Here is a 17,906-nt window from a genome sequence, read left to right as displayed (position 1 = left end):
CCAAGACAGGATTAACGTGTGGCATATGAGCTGCCCTCAATTCTCTTTACCGTGATAACCAGAACAGATTACTGGAGAACCATGTCAAAGAATTGATTTCTCACTGTAACTGAGCTTGTATTATTGCGTTGTGCAACAGCAGGTCTCTGAGCTCTCAGTCCAATGCTACAACAACAGATTGGCGAAGGTAACCTAGTAAGGGACCTGAGAGCTGTGAAAAATTAGTTTGGTTTCCTATGGTCTTCTGAGGAGCATTCATTCATTTTTCACCTAGACACTCACTCATCTCTCCTGAAATAGTACAAACAAAAACATTTGGCGAAAACGGACAATTTTTCTATTGACCTTCTGACTTTTACTTAAATGTTTGAAAATGGCTTTGCAGATACTGTACATTATGCATATATCAACTACCTCATAAAATTAAAACTTCAACTTAAGAATTTATGAAACGGATGAATTAGACCAGATAGGTAAGGAAAAACAACAACAATTTCCAGCATGTGTGTTACTGCTTAGTTTTGCTGCTGATAATTTTTCAAACGTGGATGAACAATTAATAATAAGTCGTTTTTGACTAGTACTGTACACTACCGTTCAAAAGTTTGGGTTTGGCAAGACTTAAAAAAAGTATCTTATGCTTACAGAGGGTGAGTTTATTTAATTAAAAATACAAAAGAGTCATTCCATCTTAAATCGACCAAATTTCAAAAACTTTCCCGGCTCAAGTTTTTGATTTCGCTAATATTTTTTCTTAAGAAAGATAGGCATGTATAATGATGAAAGGCAAGATATTAAATGTCAAGGATGAATATTTAGTAATCCACTATTTTGGAGTGGGTTGGGGTCAAAATAGCAATGTTCGCCTGAGATTTAGAGCCAAATTACAAGGTGTAAAAACGACTTCAGAAAGATGGCAGCATCATAATATTATTTTTACACAGAGATTGGTCTCAAAAAGGTATGTCCTATACAATCGTTTTGATGGAGGGAAACAAGATTCATTTCTAATTTCAACATTATTTATTCTTCAGACATTGCTCTTTAAGGGCACAAAAAAAAAAAAACGTTTTTTTCATGCACCTGTCAAGTTTGAGATTTTGGGCTTTTTGGTGTTTTATAAAGTATTTTATTTCTAGTGGAAAGAAAACATAGAAAAGACAGTGTTAAGTGTTTCTTTCATAGCACTTTATCTATGTCAATAGATTTCAATAACAATACATTTTTAAAGGCCGTTTTCTCAAAATGAGTTTTTTCTCCAAAACTGAGCCATAAATCCTCCACTTCAGTAGCACTTACACACACCAAACTTTATATTTTTATTCCCGTCTATATCCTGAAGGTTTTTTACAGAGGGATTTGTTCATATATAATTTACTTTATTTAACATTTTATTCCCCCAAAAATGGTAAATACATGTTTTTCTGTCTGTTCTAAGGTTTTTCTAAATTATAGAGTGACAAAATGAGATACCCAAAATCCCCTCCGTAAAAACATTTACTCTAATATGTCAATAAATTAAACAAGAATTTTGAACCTGACTTCATCCAGTGTTTAGATTTTTGTACTAGAAATGTATGCACATTAGCGCATATTTCATTAAATAATGCCTCATTTGCATATTTAAACCTAACATTTTAGAAAACTTGTAATACAAAAAATGTTTGAATTATCAATGTAATCAATTAACTGCGTAAGTAAGGTGATAACTATTAGTTAATTGTTTTACCCTATTCACCTTCAGTGTCTCGCCTTAAATAAAATATGTATCAGCTGTATACAAAGTGACCAACATTTGGTTTTCAACCACTGAAAATGGGTAATATTAATCAATCTGAAAATGGAGCCTCATTGAGATCCCCATATCTCAGGGACTGAACAATGTAGGGCCTTGAAAATGAAGATTATCAAAAATCACATTACGATATCTTTAATACTTCCTGAGTTATAGGCACACAAACTTTGGAAAAGGAATATTTACTGCACTCAGAATGGTTTGTTCAAAGTAGCTTTTTTGACAGAAGGAAACAAGATACATCTCTAGTTTCACCTTTCTCTTTAAAAGAAATGAAGTCTTATATTTCTGCAAATTGACCCACTTGGTTTCTGACCACTAAAAATGTGTACAATTTAACAATTTACTCCTGGAGCCATTTTGAAATTCCAATATCTATGGAACTGAACCATATAGGGCCTTAAAAACGAAGATGCCAAAAGTAAAGTTAGTTAAGACCCAATATCTGCAAGGGCATAAGATACCTTAAATACTTTTTGAGTTACAGGCATGCAAACTTTGGAGAAAAAAGACTTGAAAAGTGCTGTTTCCCCATTTTTGAATGGTCACCACTGGCATATACTGCAACAAAGATTGCTAAAGTCAACAGATTTTACTAACAGACATACATTACCAATCTCTGTGTACAAATAATACAGAAGTGCAGCCATCTTTCTGAAGTCATTTCACCCACTTGTAATTTGGCTCAGAATCTCCTTCTACAAAATAGTGGATTACTTAGTAAATGTTCATCCATGACATTTAATATTTTAACATTCTTCGCTATAAAAGTCTGCCTTTCTTCAGAAAAAATATTAGCCAAATGGAAATTTAGCTGGAGACCTCAGGTTGAGTTGACACAGAATGACCCAATAATATTGTAAAATGTAATTTTCTCCTGTGATCAAAGCTGAACTTTCAGCATCATTACTCCAGTCTTCAGGGTCACATGATCCTTCAGAAATCATTCTAGTATGCTGATTTGCTGCTCAAAAACATTTAGTATTATTAGCAATGTTTAAAACAGTTGTGCTGCTTCATATTTTCATGGAAACCATGATCCCCCCCCCTCCTTTTTTTAAATAAAGTAATGATTTAAATGAAGAATAAAGTATCTTTGTAATTTGGTAAATTAAATAAGAAAAGGACACTAAATATCTGCTTTGACACTAACAACTTCTCAAGCCACAGAAATAGTCAGCCAGTTTGAAATGTGAAGAAACACACCTGCAATTTCCAACCAAAAAGCTCATAAGTACAGTGCCTTGCGAAATTATTCACACCCCTTCATTTTTTTTTTCACATTTTGTTATGTTGCTGCCTTGTGTTAAACTACTTTAAATTACTTTTTTCCCCACATCAATCTACACTCCCATTTGTGCAAATGTATTTAAAATAAAAAACTGAAAAGATCCCATTGCATAAGTATTCTTACCCTTTTCTTGGACACTCAAAATTTAGCTCAGGTGCATTCATGTTACATAGATGTTACTACAATTTGAGTGGAGTTAAAATGTGGCAAATTCATTTGAATGAGTCTGATTTAGAAAGGCACACACCTCTCAGAAAAGGTCTAACAGCGAAAAATGTATATCAGAGCAAAAACCAAGTCCTGAGGTCAAGATAACTGTCTGCCTGTAGAGCTCAGTGACAGACTTGTGTTAAGGCAATGATCTAGAGAAGAGTTAAGAAAAAAATCTGCTGCATTGAAGGTTCACAGAAGCATTATCCGTAATGGAAGCCGATTGGAACAACTAGGACTCTAGAAAATGTCTGCCAGCCCCCATCCAAGCTGACAGAGCTTGAGAGGTGAAAAGGTGAGGCAAAGAATGGCAGATAATTTCCAAATGCAGATGTGCAAAGCTTGTCACATCAGACCCAAAAAAGACTTGAGGCTGTAAAGGTGCTTCAGCTATGTACTGAGTTAAGGGTATGAATACTTATGCAATGTGCTTATTTCAGTTTATTTTTATTTTTATAAATTTGCACAAATGTTAAAAAACAATTTTTTGCTTTGCCAGTATGGAGTAGGGAGTGTAGATTGATGTGGGGAAAAAAGTAATTTAAAGTAGTTTAACATAAGGCAGCAACATTTCAAAATGTGAAAAAAAATGAAGGGGTATGAATAATTTCACAAGGCACTGTACCAATGATAAATGACTCAATGACTGTGTAAAAAAAAAAAAAACACACGGGTCTGTCCAGAACCGACCATCTTCCAAAACTAACCATGTGCTGCAGGAAGATAGGACTTCTGCAGAAAGGACTCAAGAAGATATCCTGTGCAAGTCAACAATTAGGAGGAACACTGTCTGGACTTATGACAGCAAAACTTTTTTTTTATGACAGCAAAATTTGAGCTGTGATACTAAAAGCCTATAACAGGTAAGCGTGGTGTTGACAGTATTATACTGGCAGGAAGTTTCTGAGCAGCAAGAAAACAAACAAGCAAAATCTTCAATTTACATAATCTTATAACTACAATATGGCGTATTATAGACCCTATACATTTTTTAAAGCATTTGCAGTTTAATTAAGCAAGGTACACCATTGCTGAGCCATCAGAAAGCATGCTGAACCGTATGCAGTGTGCTGTTAGACAGAACAGGCACAATGCGTGCAGACAGCAGCAGCAGACAGAATTCCCTCTGCATTATAGATAAGCAGCTTTAGCTGTCTGTGTCCCTCAAAAAGACTGAAATCAGTCAACGCCGGCTTTTACTCCAAGCCCCAACATATATGCTTCTAGTGAAACATAAACATAAGTCTCATTTCAGGTGAAACATATGAGACTTATAATGAACATTACATAAAAGAGCACAAATCGAATCCAGGTTTGAGTAAAGATGTGTGAGCATGGAAAAAAAAACAAAAAAAAAAACAGAGCTGCTCTTAGAGAGGATTTGTTCAGTTTGATGTAAAAACACGAAGTAAAAAATACCTAACATTAATTTCTCATATAGTAACAGCTAAAATAATTCCACATTATGAAGCATTGTTATGGTAAAACTGGTGTGGTGGTCCCTCTGCTGGTGACACTTAAAAAAACGTCTCCAATTACTTTTTTCGTCATATTAAATAATTATAAGCAATATTAAATAATTAATAAAACACACACTTTAGCATCCCTGCACTTACAAAAGCATGTTCCCTAAAGCTGCTTGTGCAACACATAAAAACAATATTCATTAAAACAGTCTTCCAGTATATACTTGATTTACTAAATATTTAAATATTTGATAGTTTGTTTTTGATAGTATATTTTGATAGTTATTAAATGTCGCTTGCGATAGAAAACAGCTGTCCTTATAATCTGGTTTATAAGCAACGTAACGTGTTACTTCGACGTTTAGATACACTATATCCATCGCTATTGTATTGAAATACAGCAAGCAGGTGGTTGTAAAGTGGATATTAACATGAGCAAGTGTGCACCTTATAAAACAGGGTTTAAGTTAAAACAAGCTCTGTGAAATTAAAATAGCGACCTGAAGAAGTTTTAACAGTACTCACATGATAATAGTCCTTAACATTTCTACTCAGAAAGAACCGTCTCCCCACAACAACGGGCATCATGCAAACTGCACTAAGGCTAAACTATAAAATAAAGATGTTTACTTGAAAAAAAAATGGCTTAATATTTATGGCGAGTAAATAAAACCTATAGCTAACAACTCCGAAAACTGAATAGCGACAGCACAAGCGCCTAAACATTTAAACTATTGTACTGTAAATCCCGAACGTACCAATTAATCAATAGGGGCGGTAATGAGAACCATCGTATTTTAACCTCAATTGAATCTTCGACTAATACCTCTTTCTTCACATTACAGTCTCTTTCCCTTGCCGCTAAATGTGGACAAATGTGATCCGAAGAATTAAACAACAAGCAATATTGCATTAAGTGCATTTCTTTCACGGCGTACCCTATGAGGTACAATGGACGATTCCAAAATCTCTTATCCATCGACTTGAGGCTTAGCTCATGAATATCAATTAGGACGCGCTTGCATTGCTTAGCAACCGTACTAAAGCTTCCAGGCACGTAACGTACGTAATTAATATTCATAAATCAAGTCTTCCACACTGTAGGACTCGCCTATTTTCTAGGGATTATCTCTCCAGTAGTTTAAAATTTTGGAATTAGTTCTACTTGGAGATGTAGAAGGATATGTAATAACTACCACAGCCTTTCTGTGATTTTAATCTTGCCCGAATCGGACAGTGATTTTACGGACGGCGCGTTCCTGTGGTGGTAAAATGATGCCTTTTGCTATAAAATAATAGTTGCTCCGTGCCATTATGGAAACTTGTAACGTAAGTTCCATGTCCAAAAGTTGTTTCTCCGGTTCTCCAAGTTTTTGAGATGGGCGCTGGACACAGAGAAGACCCATGATAATGAAATGAGGAACTTCACAGCTTATTTAGCGAGATGATACTTGCTGTGGCTAACGCCAGCTGTCGCTCCAAACGCTTTATTTAAAAGATTCAGCATGGTAGAATTAAAATAAACACACAAAAGGGGAAAACCTGGAGGTTTATATTTCACCAATCCCATAATAGGCTCCCAAATGAGCGCATTAACAGCAAACAAGCAAATATGGATGCTCTAGTAACAGTTTAAATTCATTCAGACACTGTTTAGTGTAAATGCAAATTTTATCGCCATCAAAGGCTGGGACTCAAATTAAAAAGTTACCTTACAGGGCAAAAAAGTACCATAGTACTTCCATACAAAGTACTGCAGTCTCTACCTTATTTTTCAAGGCTGAAGTAAACCTATGGGGAGATTTCCAGTTTATTTGCCGCTATAGGGAAATAACCCAGAATAAGAATAACAACGTGCTGTAAACGGTAAATATGTTCGCACTACAAACTAGTGTGTTCATAATTAAGATAATATGTTTAAATCATGCGGTAAGACACACCAATTTGTAAGATCAAGCAGCAAAACGAGTTGTTTTGTACAGCTAAAAATAGATGGACGTGGATAAGCCTGGAAGCCAGACCCATAAAATTAATGAATCACAGCATCTTACGGAAAAATAAAAAGGTGGATACAATGGTAAAATTTAAAGGTTGTATCAGCGATTTCTAGCCTAAAACATAAAGTGTCAATTTCAGCTGACCTTTCTTCACGATCCGCTCGCTGCCTGCCCCATAAATTGTCTGTGAAAAAACCGCGTCTCTCTGGTCAGCCTAGGGTCCGAGATATGCCAAAAAAACAATCGGCACTACCAACCTTTCCACACATAAACAAACAGTGTTCCAACCAATCAGCGTCAGGGGTTTGGTGTTGTGGACTTTCGCTCCGCCTCCCTCACATCCCTGCACCAGTAGGAAAGTCCACAACACCAAACCCCTGACGCTGATTGGTTGGAACACTGTTTGTTTATCTGTGGAAAGGTTGGTAGTGCCGATTGTTTTTTTGGCATATCTCGGACCCTAGGCTGACCAGAGAGACGTGGTTTTTTCACAGACAATTTATGGGGCAGGCAGCGAGCGGATCGTGAAGAAAGGTCAGCTGAATTTGACACTTTATGTTTTAGGCTAGAAATCGCTGATACAACCTTTAAATGATAAAACGAGTAGTTCATGTCTTTGATTCTGATTGGTTGAGCCAATTTAAGCATTTAAGATCCTTTAATGCACGGCAAGCTGTTGATTATTCTGCTTTAGACAAATTAAAACTAGTATTCACTTTGCATCACAGTATTTGACCGAATGGGTAAAAGCTGTGGTTTAAAGTAAATTTATAATAGCTAAGGGGTTTTAGGCAATGCCCCTTAACTGTTATAAATTCACTGTAAACCACAGCTTCTTGGAACAAATTAGTGTCACATGACTGTGGTAACTTCTCTCTCTCTAAGGGTGTGTTCACATTCGTCATGTTTTGTTTGATTGAAATGAACTCTGGTGTGATTGCTCTGTTAGTTCATTTGAGTAAGTGTGAACGCTGCCATCCGAACCCTGGTGCGCACCAAACAAGTGGACTGAGACAATAGTCCACTTGTTTGTTGCAGTTAATTTGAGTAAGTGTGTGTTCACACTTGTAGTTCGGTTTGTTTGGTAAATTTGGTCCGGACCAAAAAGGAAAATGACACATTTGGTCCTGGTCCGCTTAGCATTCACACTGGCATTTTTGCCAGCGAACCTAAAGATAATCAATCCTAAAGACATAGTGATAAGCTCACAACCTGATTGGTCGGGTTGAATAACATATTTTGTGACGGAACTCCAAAAAAAAGGAAAAGATGCATTTGACTTAAAGTGGTATAAGTCGAACACACCTAATGCGGTCTGCTGGACTAAACGTGCTAATTGTTGCGTGTATATGAATTAATTTTCACCACCTGTGGCACTTTATCTCCTTGTTGCTCCACATTTGCCCTCTGCTCATTTTGTTTTGAATACACCGCTTGTTCTCTTTGTGAAACCATGTCGCATAGCATCGCATCTTGTCATTACTTTCTGTTTTTGGTTCATTTAGAAGTATTTGGTCTGTGTCACAGTCATATTTCAATCGAACCACACCAGAGTTCATTTGGAAGCGGACAAAGCTCAATCTTTTTAGCGTCTCGGTCTGCTTGTTTGGTGCGTACCAGGGTTTGGATAGCAGCCTTCACACTTAGGGTGTGTTCACACTTGCCATGTTTGGTTTGATTAAAACTATCTCTGGTGCAATTGCTCTGTTAGTGCGGTTCATTTGAGTTCATGTGAACGCTGACATCCGAACCCTGGTGTGCACCAAACAAGTGGACCGAGATGCTAAAAAAAGATGGATCTTGGTCCGCTTCCAAATGAACTCTAGTGCAGTTTGAATGAAATGTACGCGACACAGACCAAATACTTATAAACAAACCAAAAACAGGAAGTAATGACAAGATGCAATGCTATGCAACATGATTTCATTAAAAGGAACATGTGGTGTCTCCATAACAAAATGAGCAAAGGGCAAACAAGAAAAAAAAGTGCCTTTAATGAGCTCTTTGAGTTTGCATTTGGTGAAAATAAAACCATATACACGCAACAATAAGCACGCTTAGTCTGGCAGACAGCATTAGGTGTATTTAGCTTTAAGTTGAACGCACCTTTTCCTTTTTTTTTTTTTTTTAGTGTTCGGTGAGTTCTGTCACGAAATATACGTCACTGTTGTTCAGGTTGTGAACTGGTCACTATGCCTTTAGATTCAGTATTTTTCGGTTCGCTGACAAAAATGCTAGTATGAATGCTAAGCGGACTAGGACCAAATGTGCCTTTTTCTTTTTGGTCCAGACTGAATGAACCAAACAAACTGAACTACAAGTGTGAACACACCCTAATACACGCACACAGAAAGATCTCTCGAACTTCTCACTTTTAAACTTCCTCTTAAAAACAGAATGATGTCAGTTCCTCTTCATAATTTTCGACAGAGAAATTAAAAAAGATGTTTTATATAAGAAAGCAAAAAATATACATCCAGTGTGAGTGGCAAACAAATGTTATATTTGGGAATAATAAATAAGATAAAAATACAATATAAGCTCATTATCAAATACTAATGTTTTTTTTATTTTTATAAAAAACCCAAAGTAATTTAATTTTTTTTTTTTATTATTATTATTTTTGTTTGGTGCATTTGGTGTATATATATTAGTCCTAACTTTCAAAATACATGTCAACAGGGAAACGTTTTAATAATAATTGCAATGTTTTCTTGAGAAACTTTGTAGAGTGCAGTACCTGTAAAAGGGCTGGGTAGCTGGGAGCAGAGAGACGTCGTAGACACAAATACTGAGCTTCGTGGGTCAAGGAAAACCTTTTGGAGCGGCTTGACCGGAATAACTCTATCTGGTTGGACTGGTCACTGTAAAAACACATTTTTAGTTAATAAAACTGATCACACACTCTTATAAGTCAACAACAACAACAACAACAACAACAAAATGTTAGTCATTGTAAAACCAGCTAAATATAAAGAGATTTTCAGAGTAAAACAGAAAAAGAGAATGAACCATTATTTCTCAAACAGCCTCAAAGAGTCCTAGCCACAAGTCAGTATGAAATGCTGATCTGGTTGATCTGTCAAGAGCTAAAACATGTTTACTAAATGTTAGTGTGTGTGCATGTAAATAAAATATCTAACCCTGCAATTACACCTGATCATGAAGTATGTTTTGTTGTAGCTTAGCCTGACAAGAAAATTCAGAGCTTAGCTTAACGAAAGTGCTTTGAGTACATAAAGAAACTGTTTTATAATTGACAAAACGCGTCAAAAGCATTGTAAGAAAAGGAATGAATGCTATGAATGGAGTACACTTGATCTCTTTGGCAAGAAACTTGTAACTATTAACTGCACTGTTCAGCATAACTGCTTTTTGCCAGGAAGGTAGCCTGCAGGAGTAATGTTTCAGTAATGAGAGTCCTCAGGTTCAACAAACTGGAACAGTTAATTACGACTCTGAAATGTTCAAAAGAAAACTAGACTTCGGAAGGACATTTCCTGACAAAACGGAGAGTGCTTCTTGTCCCTGGAAAACTTGCAACTGATGTCTGAGTTGACGTTTCCATTGATAGTCTTGAGCGTAGATGTGTCAGAAGGCCACACATTTACACTCAGGAATAAAAGCTGTAAATGGGGTTGGTAACCTTTGAGAAGGTACTAATATACACTATTTAGGTACTAATATGTACACTTTAGGTGCTAATACTGTACCTTTAACGTACTAATATGTAGAGTTGCAAAAAGGTAATTTTACCAAAATAAAAGGGATCATATAAAATGCATGTTATTTTTTATTTAGTACTGACCTGGATAAGATATTACACATAAAAAAAAAAAATTATATATAGTCCACAAGAGAAAATAATAGTTGAATTTATTAAAATGACCCTGTTCAAATGTTTACATATGCTTCATTCTTAATACTGTGTTGTTACAGCTGTGTTTTTTTGTTTAGTGATATTTGTTCATGAGTCCCTTGTTTGTCCTGAACAGTTAAACTTCCAGCTGTTTTTCAGAAAAATCCTTTAGGTCCCACAAAGTGTTTTTGTGTATTTGAACCCTTTCCAGCAATGACTGTATGATTTTGAGATCCATCTTTTCACACTGAGATCCATTCAAACACTCACTGATGCTTCAGAAGGAAAAACAATGCATTAAGAGCCAGGGGGTGAAAACTTTTGAACAAAATGAAAATGTGTATATTTTTCTTATTTCGCGCATCATTTTTTTTTCATTTAGTACTGCTCTCAAGAAGCTACAAAAGATACTTGCATATTTCCCAGAAGATTTACCGTGATCTTCAAATTCAAAAAGTTTTCACCCCCGGCTCTTAATGCATTGTTTTTCCTTCTGGAGCATCAGTGAGCGTTTGAACCTTCTGTAATAGTTGCATATGAGTCCCTCAGTCTAAACTTTTGACCTCAACTGTAGACTTTAGGGGTAAATAAGGTGTACCTTTTGAAAGGTTCATACTACATTCACTGAGTTGACTGAGTTCCCTTTTAAGTCAACTCACGTAGTGAACATCAAAAACACTAAGATCAATTACAGCTGCTTCCCTTTCTCAATTACTTTAACTGAACTGGGTTTGTTTTAGAGCTGCAAAACGATTAGTCGCAAATAATCAATTCAAAATAAGTTTATGTTTGCATACTATATGTGTGTGTACATATTTATTAAGTATATATAAACACACATGTACATATTTAAAAAAATTGTATGGATTTTATGTAAGAAATGCATATTATATATAAATATGAATATTTTACATAGAAATCTAACATTTTCCTTAATATATACGTAAGTATTTGTATTTATATATTCTTAAATATATACACACATATGTGACCCTGGACCACAAATCCAGTCTTAAGTAGCACAGGTATATTTGTAGCAATAGCCAACAATACATTATATGGGTTAAAATAATAGATTTTTCTTTTATGCCAAAAATCATTAGAATATTAAGTAAAGATCATGTTCCATGAAGACATTTTGTAAATTTCCTACCACAAATAAATCCAAACTTAATTTTAAATTAGTAATATGCATTTCTAAGAACTTAATTTGGACAACTTTAAATGCCATTTTCTCAATAATTCGTTTTTTTTTTTTTGCACCCTCAGATTCCAGATTTTTAAATAGTTGAATCTCGTCCAAATATTCTCCTATCATAACAAACCAAACATACATCTCAATTTCAGAAAATTGACCCTTATGACTGGTTTTGTGGTCGCATATAGTATGCAAACATAAACTTTTATTTTAAATCGATTAATCGCGACTAATCGCTTTGCAGCTCCAGTTTGTTTCATTTAAAGTGTACAATATAAAACCCTTAAAGTGAATCTTTAAAAACAATAATAATTCAATAACAGTTAAGTGTGAGCCTAATCTTTAGCAAATCCCAGAATAAACATCTAACATATTGTAATGCGATGCCTAAATGTCATTGTAGCATTAAAAATGAGTGATTTTAGTTTTAGTGTCTCTTTCTTATGTTTGGTAGCTATATTCCTGATCACAGTCTATGGTATGCTTTGCAATGCATTGAATCGTGACTTTATATCACATTGTGTATTGCATAATGATGTAAAGTAGTTAATGATACCATGTTTTTCTGTCAATTATGTACTTTATATGCAATTTTTCATAATTTCATCATCTGCTGGACTACATTTATAAGTTCAGTAACAGAACAGCGCACCTCTCCTAACAAGTTCCACGATTTGAGGTATAACTCATGTCTGAAACACAAAGCAATATAAACTCTGTATCATGTCAAACATAGAGCAACAATTATAGTACAGAATAAGCAAAAATATATGCAACATCAAATGTTAATTTCTCGCTTTTTCTCTCTAGTATCTTCTACATAACTCACCCCGAGGGTCTCCACAACCTCCGACCGGGCGGCATCAGCTCACGCTTGTTGAGCGGCGCGACCCCGATGGCCGCTTGCATGATGGTGATGAATTTCTTGTACTTCATTTTAAGTTCTTCTCTGTTCCTTAGATCTACAGAGGCTCTCAGCGACACTTAACCTCTCTGTTCACCAACTATAATGTCACCACATCACCAACAAAGCTATGTATAATCTCATTTAAAGCACTAAATACGCATTGTTCTATTAGACCCATCATTGCAGTAGTGAATCATTCCTGCTCTGTGGAATCTCGTAGATGCCCATTTCATTCTCCTCGTAGGACAAGAGAGGGAAAAGAGAGAGAGTGAGAAAACAACGACCACGTTGGGCAGGCTGGCAGAGCGTCACTCTTACATAATTCTGGAGATCTCAAACATTAGTCTAATGAAAATGCTGAGAGGGGGGATAATTGTGGTACTAAGCCGTGACAGATCATGGATGCACCCTGGCCCGTTCCTCTGTAATCCCTCCGCCGCTTCTGGCTTAGCCTGCGCCCATTATCACCCATCCGCCCTTAACGAATACATGCACACATATGTACACCATTTGTCCATCCGCAAACAGAACATCTTAGAGGTGGTTTTTATCATGTTACATTGGAGTAACCAGGCATTCAGGCCTTTTCCTCCACCCAGTATGTGATGAAATTATCGTCCAGTGGTTTGCACACTGGATTATGGGCAGGAGGGGATTGTGCTGCCGAAGTGCAGGGGCTCTAAAATCCCCTCCACACTCATCCAAATCACCTAAAGCCCCGCAAATGAAACCGTCTATTTTTAGGTTACAAATGTTATGTTCTGTCAAATGTGTGGGCTTGTTTTGACCGGTCACGTTTTGACAGAGCAGCTTTGGTAATGTCTGCTCAACTGCAAAAACTACTACAATGTATCAGTTAAGACGTCAGACCAGAAACAGGATTATTTAGAGACACGCGTTGTGGTGTTGTGCGCTGGCAGACTAGCAGGAAAACGCCAGAGCAGTAAAAGCCAACAAAAATGTCGGAAAAAAAAACCACTGTACACATACAATATTCATAAATCGCTAAAATTTCAAACTGATTTAGTTCGATGTCAAAATATTATTATTTTTTTTTTGCATTCAAAAATAATTTTCAGCCTTTTGATGATAATCAGTATTTTCCCAGAATGTGTCTGTGAAGTTTCAGCTCAAAATACCCCACAGATTATTTATTAGAACAAGCCTATTTTGAGTGGAAGCAAAAACATGCCGTTTTCATGCATGTCTCTTTAAGACGAATAAAAATACTTTTTTAATAATATAGAAAATCATGTCAAATCAAAAATATTTTCAATACACAAATATCAAAGAAGGAATTTTATTTCACTATTTACAGGGTATCTGCAGAATTTTTAAATATCAATTTAAGGCAATTTATGACCATTTTTTTTAAAGATTTATTTTTGGCGTTTTTGCCTTTATTTTGATAGGACAGATCAGAATTGACAGGAAGCGAAGTGGGAGACAGATAGGGGGCAGGGTCGGGAATGGTCCTCGAGTCGGGATTCGAACACGGGACGCCCGGAGCGCAACGGCGCTGTATGCCGGCGGCAACAATTTATGACCCTTTTTAAGAGCTGCACAAGTAAAATAAACAGTATTAGTGTTTTTGGACAAAATACGGTAACATATTAAGCCATAAAAAACAAAAAAACAAAACATGATTTACAGTTCAGATACAGGTTTTCACAAAAACTAAAAATCTTATACAACAAATTTTATTTCTGCCTTTATACCATTAAAAGGGATAAATCAAGTATATAATTTATTTAAAACATTAATATTACTGTCTTAATTGTTTAGATTTTTAGAGGGCACATTCAATTTGAACTTCATTTACAACTTTATGTATTTGCTGCATAAAAAACATGGGTCGATATAGGGCTGGGCGATTAATCGAAAAGTAATCGAAATCGACATTCAGAACCTATAATCAATTAAATTTTTCCAGGTCAATTATTTCAATTACTTTCCCTTTAAAAACACTACTGCGTGTGGAGTCACGTGACCCCGCTCCGTTACGTTGCGTTATTCCGCCAACATGTCGATGGAGAGCTTAAACAGTATTTATACAGTAAAAAGTATTTACTGGATATACAAGAGTAATTTTATTTAGAAGAGATACTGCTTATTTTCTACTTTTACTATTTATTATTATTTTATAAATAATTTATTTTGTTTCCAAAAGTGCAAGTTATTTATTTTCACTAATTTAAGAAAAATGTGACTTTTCATTTTAAGCAATGTGTGCTTTAATTTCAGTTGTTCAACACTGATGTTCAATAAATAATCATAGATAGTAGATAGTGTGTGCACCCTTCATTCAAAAATCTCTCACTTGTAATATGTGCGCATATTTACTGTACAAAACTTGTCAGTGAACTATGAGGGCAAAAAAATAAATATTATTTAAATATAAATAAATATAATTTTATTAATGAATAAAATAATCGTTCATTAATCGTAATCGGGTTAAAATGTTCAATTAATCGAGATTTTGATTTTAGGCCAAATTGCCCAGCTCTAGGTCGATATTTGCAATATATCGGACCATAAACAGCTGAAAAATTTATTGGAAATGCAAATTCGTTCTCTGTCATGAGGTGGCGCTTTAGGAGCAGTGAAATATTACGGTTTTCCAAGTAACGGCTGTACACAAAGCAGCACCGCACTCATTAACACGTTTTATCAGGCATTCTAGATAAGATGAAATGAAAATGCCACAGTCAGTTTCCCTTCGGATACATTCATATAAAGACATCCGTGCTGCGTTTTGACTTTGAAACGTGCAGCGCGCATATTTATTCAGTGACATCATTGCCTTTTAAAATGTAATCCAGCCCTATCGCAATTCTTGTCTTTCTGTACCCAACTGTAAAACCTCTTAAAATGATAATTAAGACTTTTCTTATACTATTTAATGTATTTAAAACTTTTTATGGTATTAAATTTGATACAACTGAATTGAGGAGTTAAGGACCTGCAGGAGCCCTCTCCTTTAAGATGCCGGTGAAATATTTTGGCAGCCCGACTGGAAAACACAATAACCCCGGGACGTCCGGCTAGCGATTTTCCGAACCCTGCAGAATAGAGATGCGCCTTCACAGCTCATACCTCAGATACTCTGCTAAAAACATCTGTTTGGTTCTGATTATCATGTCTATCACACAGAAATTGTGTCTTAAAGCATATTAGTGTACTAAACTAAGTTCTCTTTCATGTCTTATTGCACTTAAATACTCACAAGTTTATGTTAAAAACATAAATGAGTTACAAAAACAGTTGGTTATGACAGTAAAGGTACGCAGCTGGGATGGAAATCGCTTCTCCTTTGAGGCAGGTACTCTAAATAGTGCTCAGTGCTCATCTGTGTAGCCAACAACAAAACAGTTAGCATGCTTTGCTTGCACTTTTGCCATGGCGTTAGAACTGCTACACTGTAGTCATTTGCAAAAACAAAATGGAAATGCCGTAGGTGGAAACGTGAAGATTAAAGGGTGATAGTATTATAAGATCCCCTTCCTAGGTCACAGGGGGAGCAAAATATGATTGGCTCGATTTTTTAAACATACTTGCAGAGAAAGGGTTACGAAAATAAAGTTACTAAGTTGTGCTTTTTCATGTTTTCTGGATTGCTAAATACACCGGGGACCCGATTATAGCACTCAAACAAACAAAAAGTTAGGTATTTCACGACACGTCTCCTTTAAATGGCCTAAAGGGTGTTTCTTTAATTTAGAAAAACATTATATAAATCTGAAAAGCCACTTGTAATTAGATTCTAGATGTTTAATCTAACACATAATTATAAATATTAACAATAAATAATTTGAAACACATTTGCAAGTCAAAGAAATGAGAAGGGTTCGCACTTGCAAAATGAGTCTAATGACTTCAATATATGTAACAGTATTTGTTTCCTGTTGCTTTTTTACAATATTTTATAGTTAAAATTACACTATTTTTAATAGTGTAATTTATCCACTGAAAAACAATATCGACTGATAGTTACAATGAGCATAAAAAGTTTGCTATATTAGTTAGGTGTGATCATCATAAACCAAGTTGCCACATATTGTAAATGCAACTTGAAGTGCTTTTTGGTAAGCCAATAAAAATGACAATTATCAATCTATTGGAGTAAACAAACATGAATCAAAGCACCATTCAATGTAAACACAAAAGGGGGCTGAATCCTATACTATATATGGTACAGTCAGCATTACATGCTGAAACCTGCTGCAGATGTCAGCAGTGTTTTGACCTCACCCAGACAGACAAGCCCATATACGTCTGCACACGGCCACGGCTCTCATTACACTTACATTAGACATAATAATAGCACAATACACTTACACTACAGCAGTTCAAGAGACGCATTTAACAACACTTTTTTTGTGTGTATTAATATATCAGGCCACCTAAAGTAGAAGCGCACCTTTTCTCAACAACCACAATTTAAAGGGATATTTCACCCAAAATGTCTGTTTACTCAACAACAAAAAAAGATGATGAAAGATGAAAGATGACATTTGTGTCCCTGGAGCACAAAACCAGTCATACGGGTCAATTTTTTTAAAATTGAGATTTATACATTATAAATAATGAATCATGATGAACAAAAAAGCTTTCCATTAATGTATGGTTAGGATAGGACAATATTTTGCTGAGATACAACTACTTGAAAATGTAGAATCTTAATATTGAGAAAAGTTGTCCAACTGAAGTTCTTAGCAATGCATATTACTAATCGAAAATAAGTTTAAATATATTTACGGTAGGAAATGTACAAAATATCTTCATGGAACATGGAACATGATCTTTACTGATCATGTCTGCCAGACGTTTGTACACAGCAGATGCTTTCCAGATCAATTGATCTTTAACAGACATCTTGCAAACGTACGTGTGCTTTGTGCGTTGTACAGTATATTGACACGGAGGCACCAGAATTGTATCTGACAGAATGTGCGCTGTAGCACGAAATATACTATATTTCAACAAAAGAAGATTGTGGAGACCTTTTAATTGTCCACAAAAAAAAAAAAAATTCATACCCTTATAATAGCCATGCAGTTTGTGCAACGCCAGAACAGGGTTTTAGAGAGAGAGAGAGAGAGAGATAGAGATAGAGATCCAGATCCAGTTCCAGATCCAAGTTAAGCGGAGCGCAGTGTCAGGGAGTCATTGACGGCTCAGGG

At 35.6% G+C, this 17,906-nt stretch overlaps 1 protein-coding gene across 5 annotated transcripts in view; it reads right to left on the bottom strand.

Moving 5' to 3' along the window:
• Nucleotides 1-17,906, bottom strand: part of tjp2a (tight junction protein 2a (zona occludens 2)) — a 55,686-nt gene that overhangs the window by 32,110 nt on the left and 5,670 nt on the right. For 2 of the 5 annotated variants that reach the window (XM_073829032.1, XM_073829033.1), the window contains exons 1-2: nt 12,646-12,895; nt 9,500-9,623 (exon numbers count right to left, since the gene is read on the bottom strand). In XM_073829032.1, the coding sequence (XP_073685133.1) occupies nt 9,500-9,623; nt 12,646-12,752 (231 nt within the window). In that variant the 5' untranslated portion in view covers nt 12,753-12,895. Of the gene's footprint in view, nt 1-5,287; nt 5,393-9,499; nt 9,624-12,645; nt 12,896-17,906 lie in introns of those variants that run through there. The other 3 variants (XM_073829038.1, XM_073829036.1, XM_073829037.1) reach the window with 3 other exon arrangements.

This window comes from Garra rufa, chromosome 23 (assembly GCF_049309525.1).
Source record: "Garra rufa chromosome 23, GarRuf1.0, whole genome shotgun sequence".
Classification (NCBI taxonomy): domain Eukaryota; kingdom Metazoa; phylum Chordata; class Actinopteri; order Cypriniformes; family Cyprinidae; genus Garra; species Garra rufa.
The sequence above is the reverse complement of the archived record's forward strand: the minus strand, read 5'-3'. Positions and strand labels throughout refer to the sequence as shown.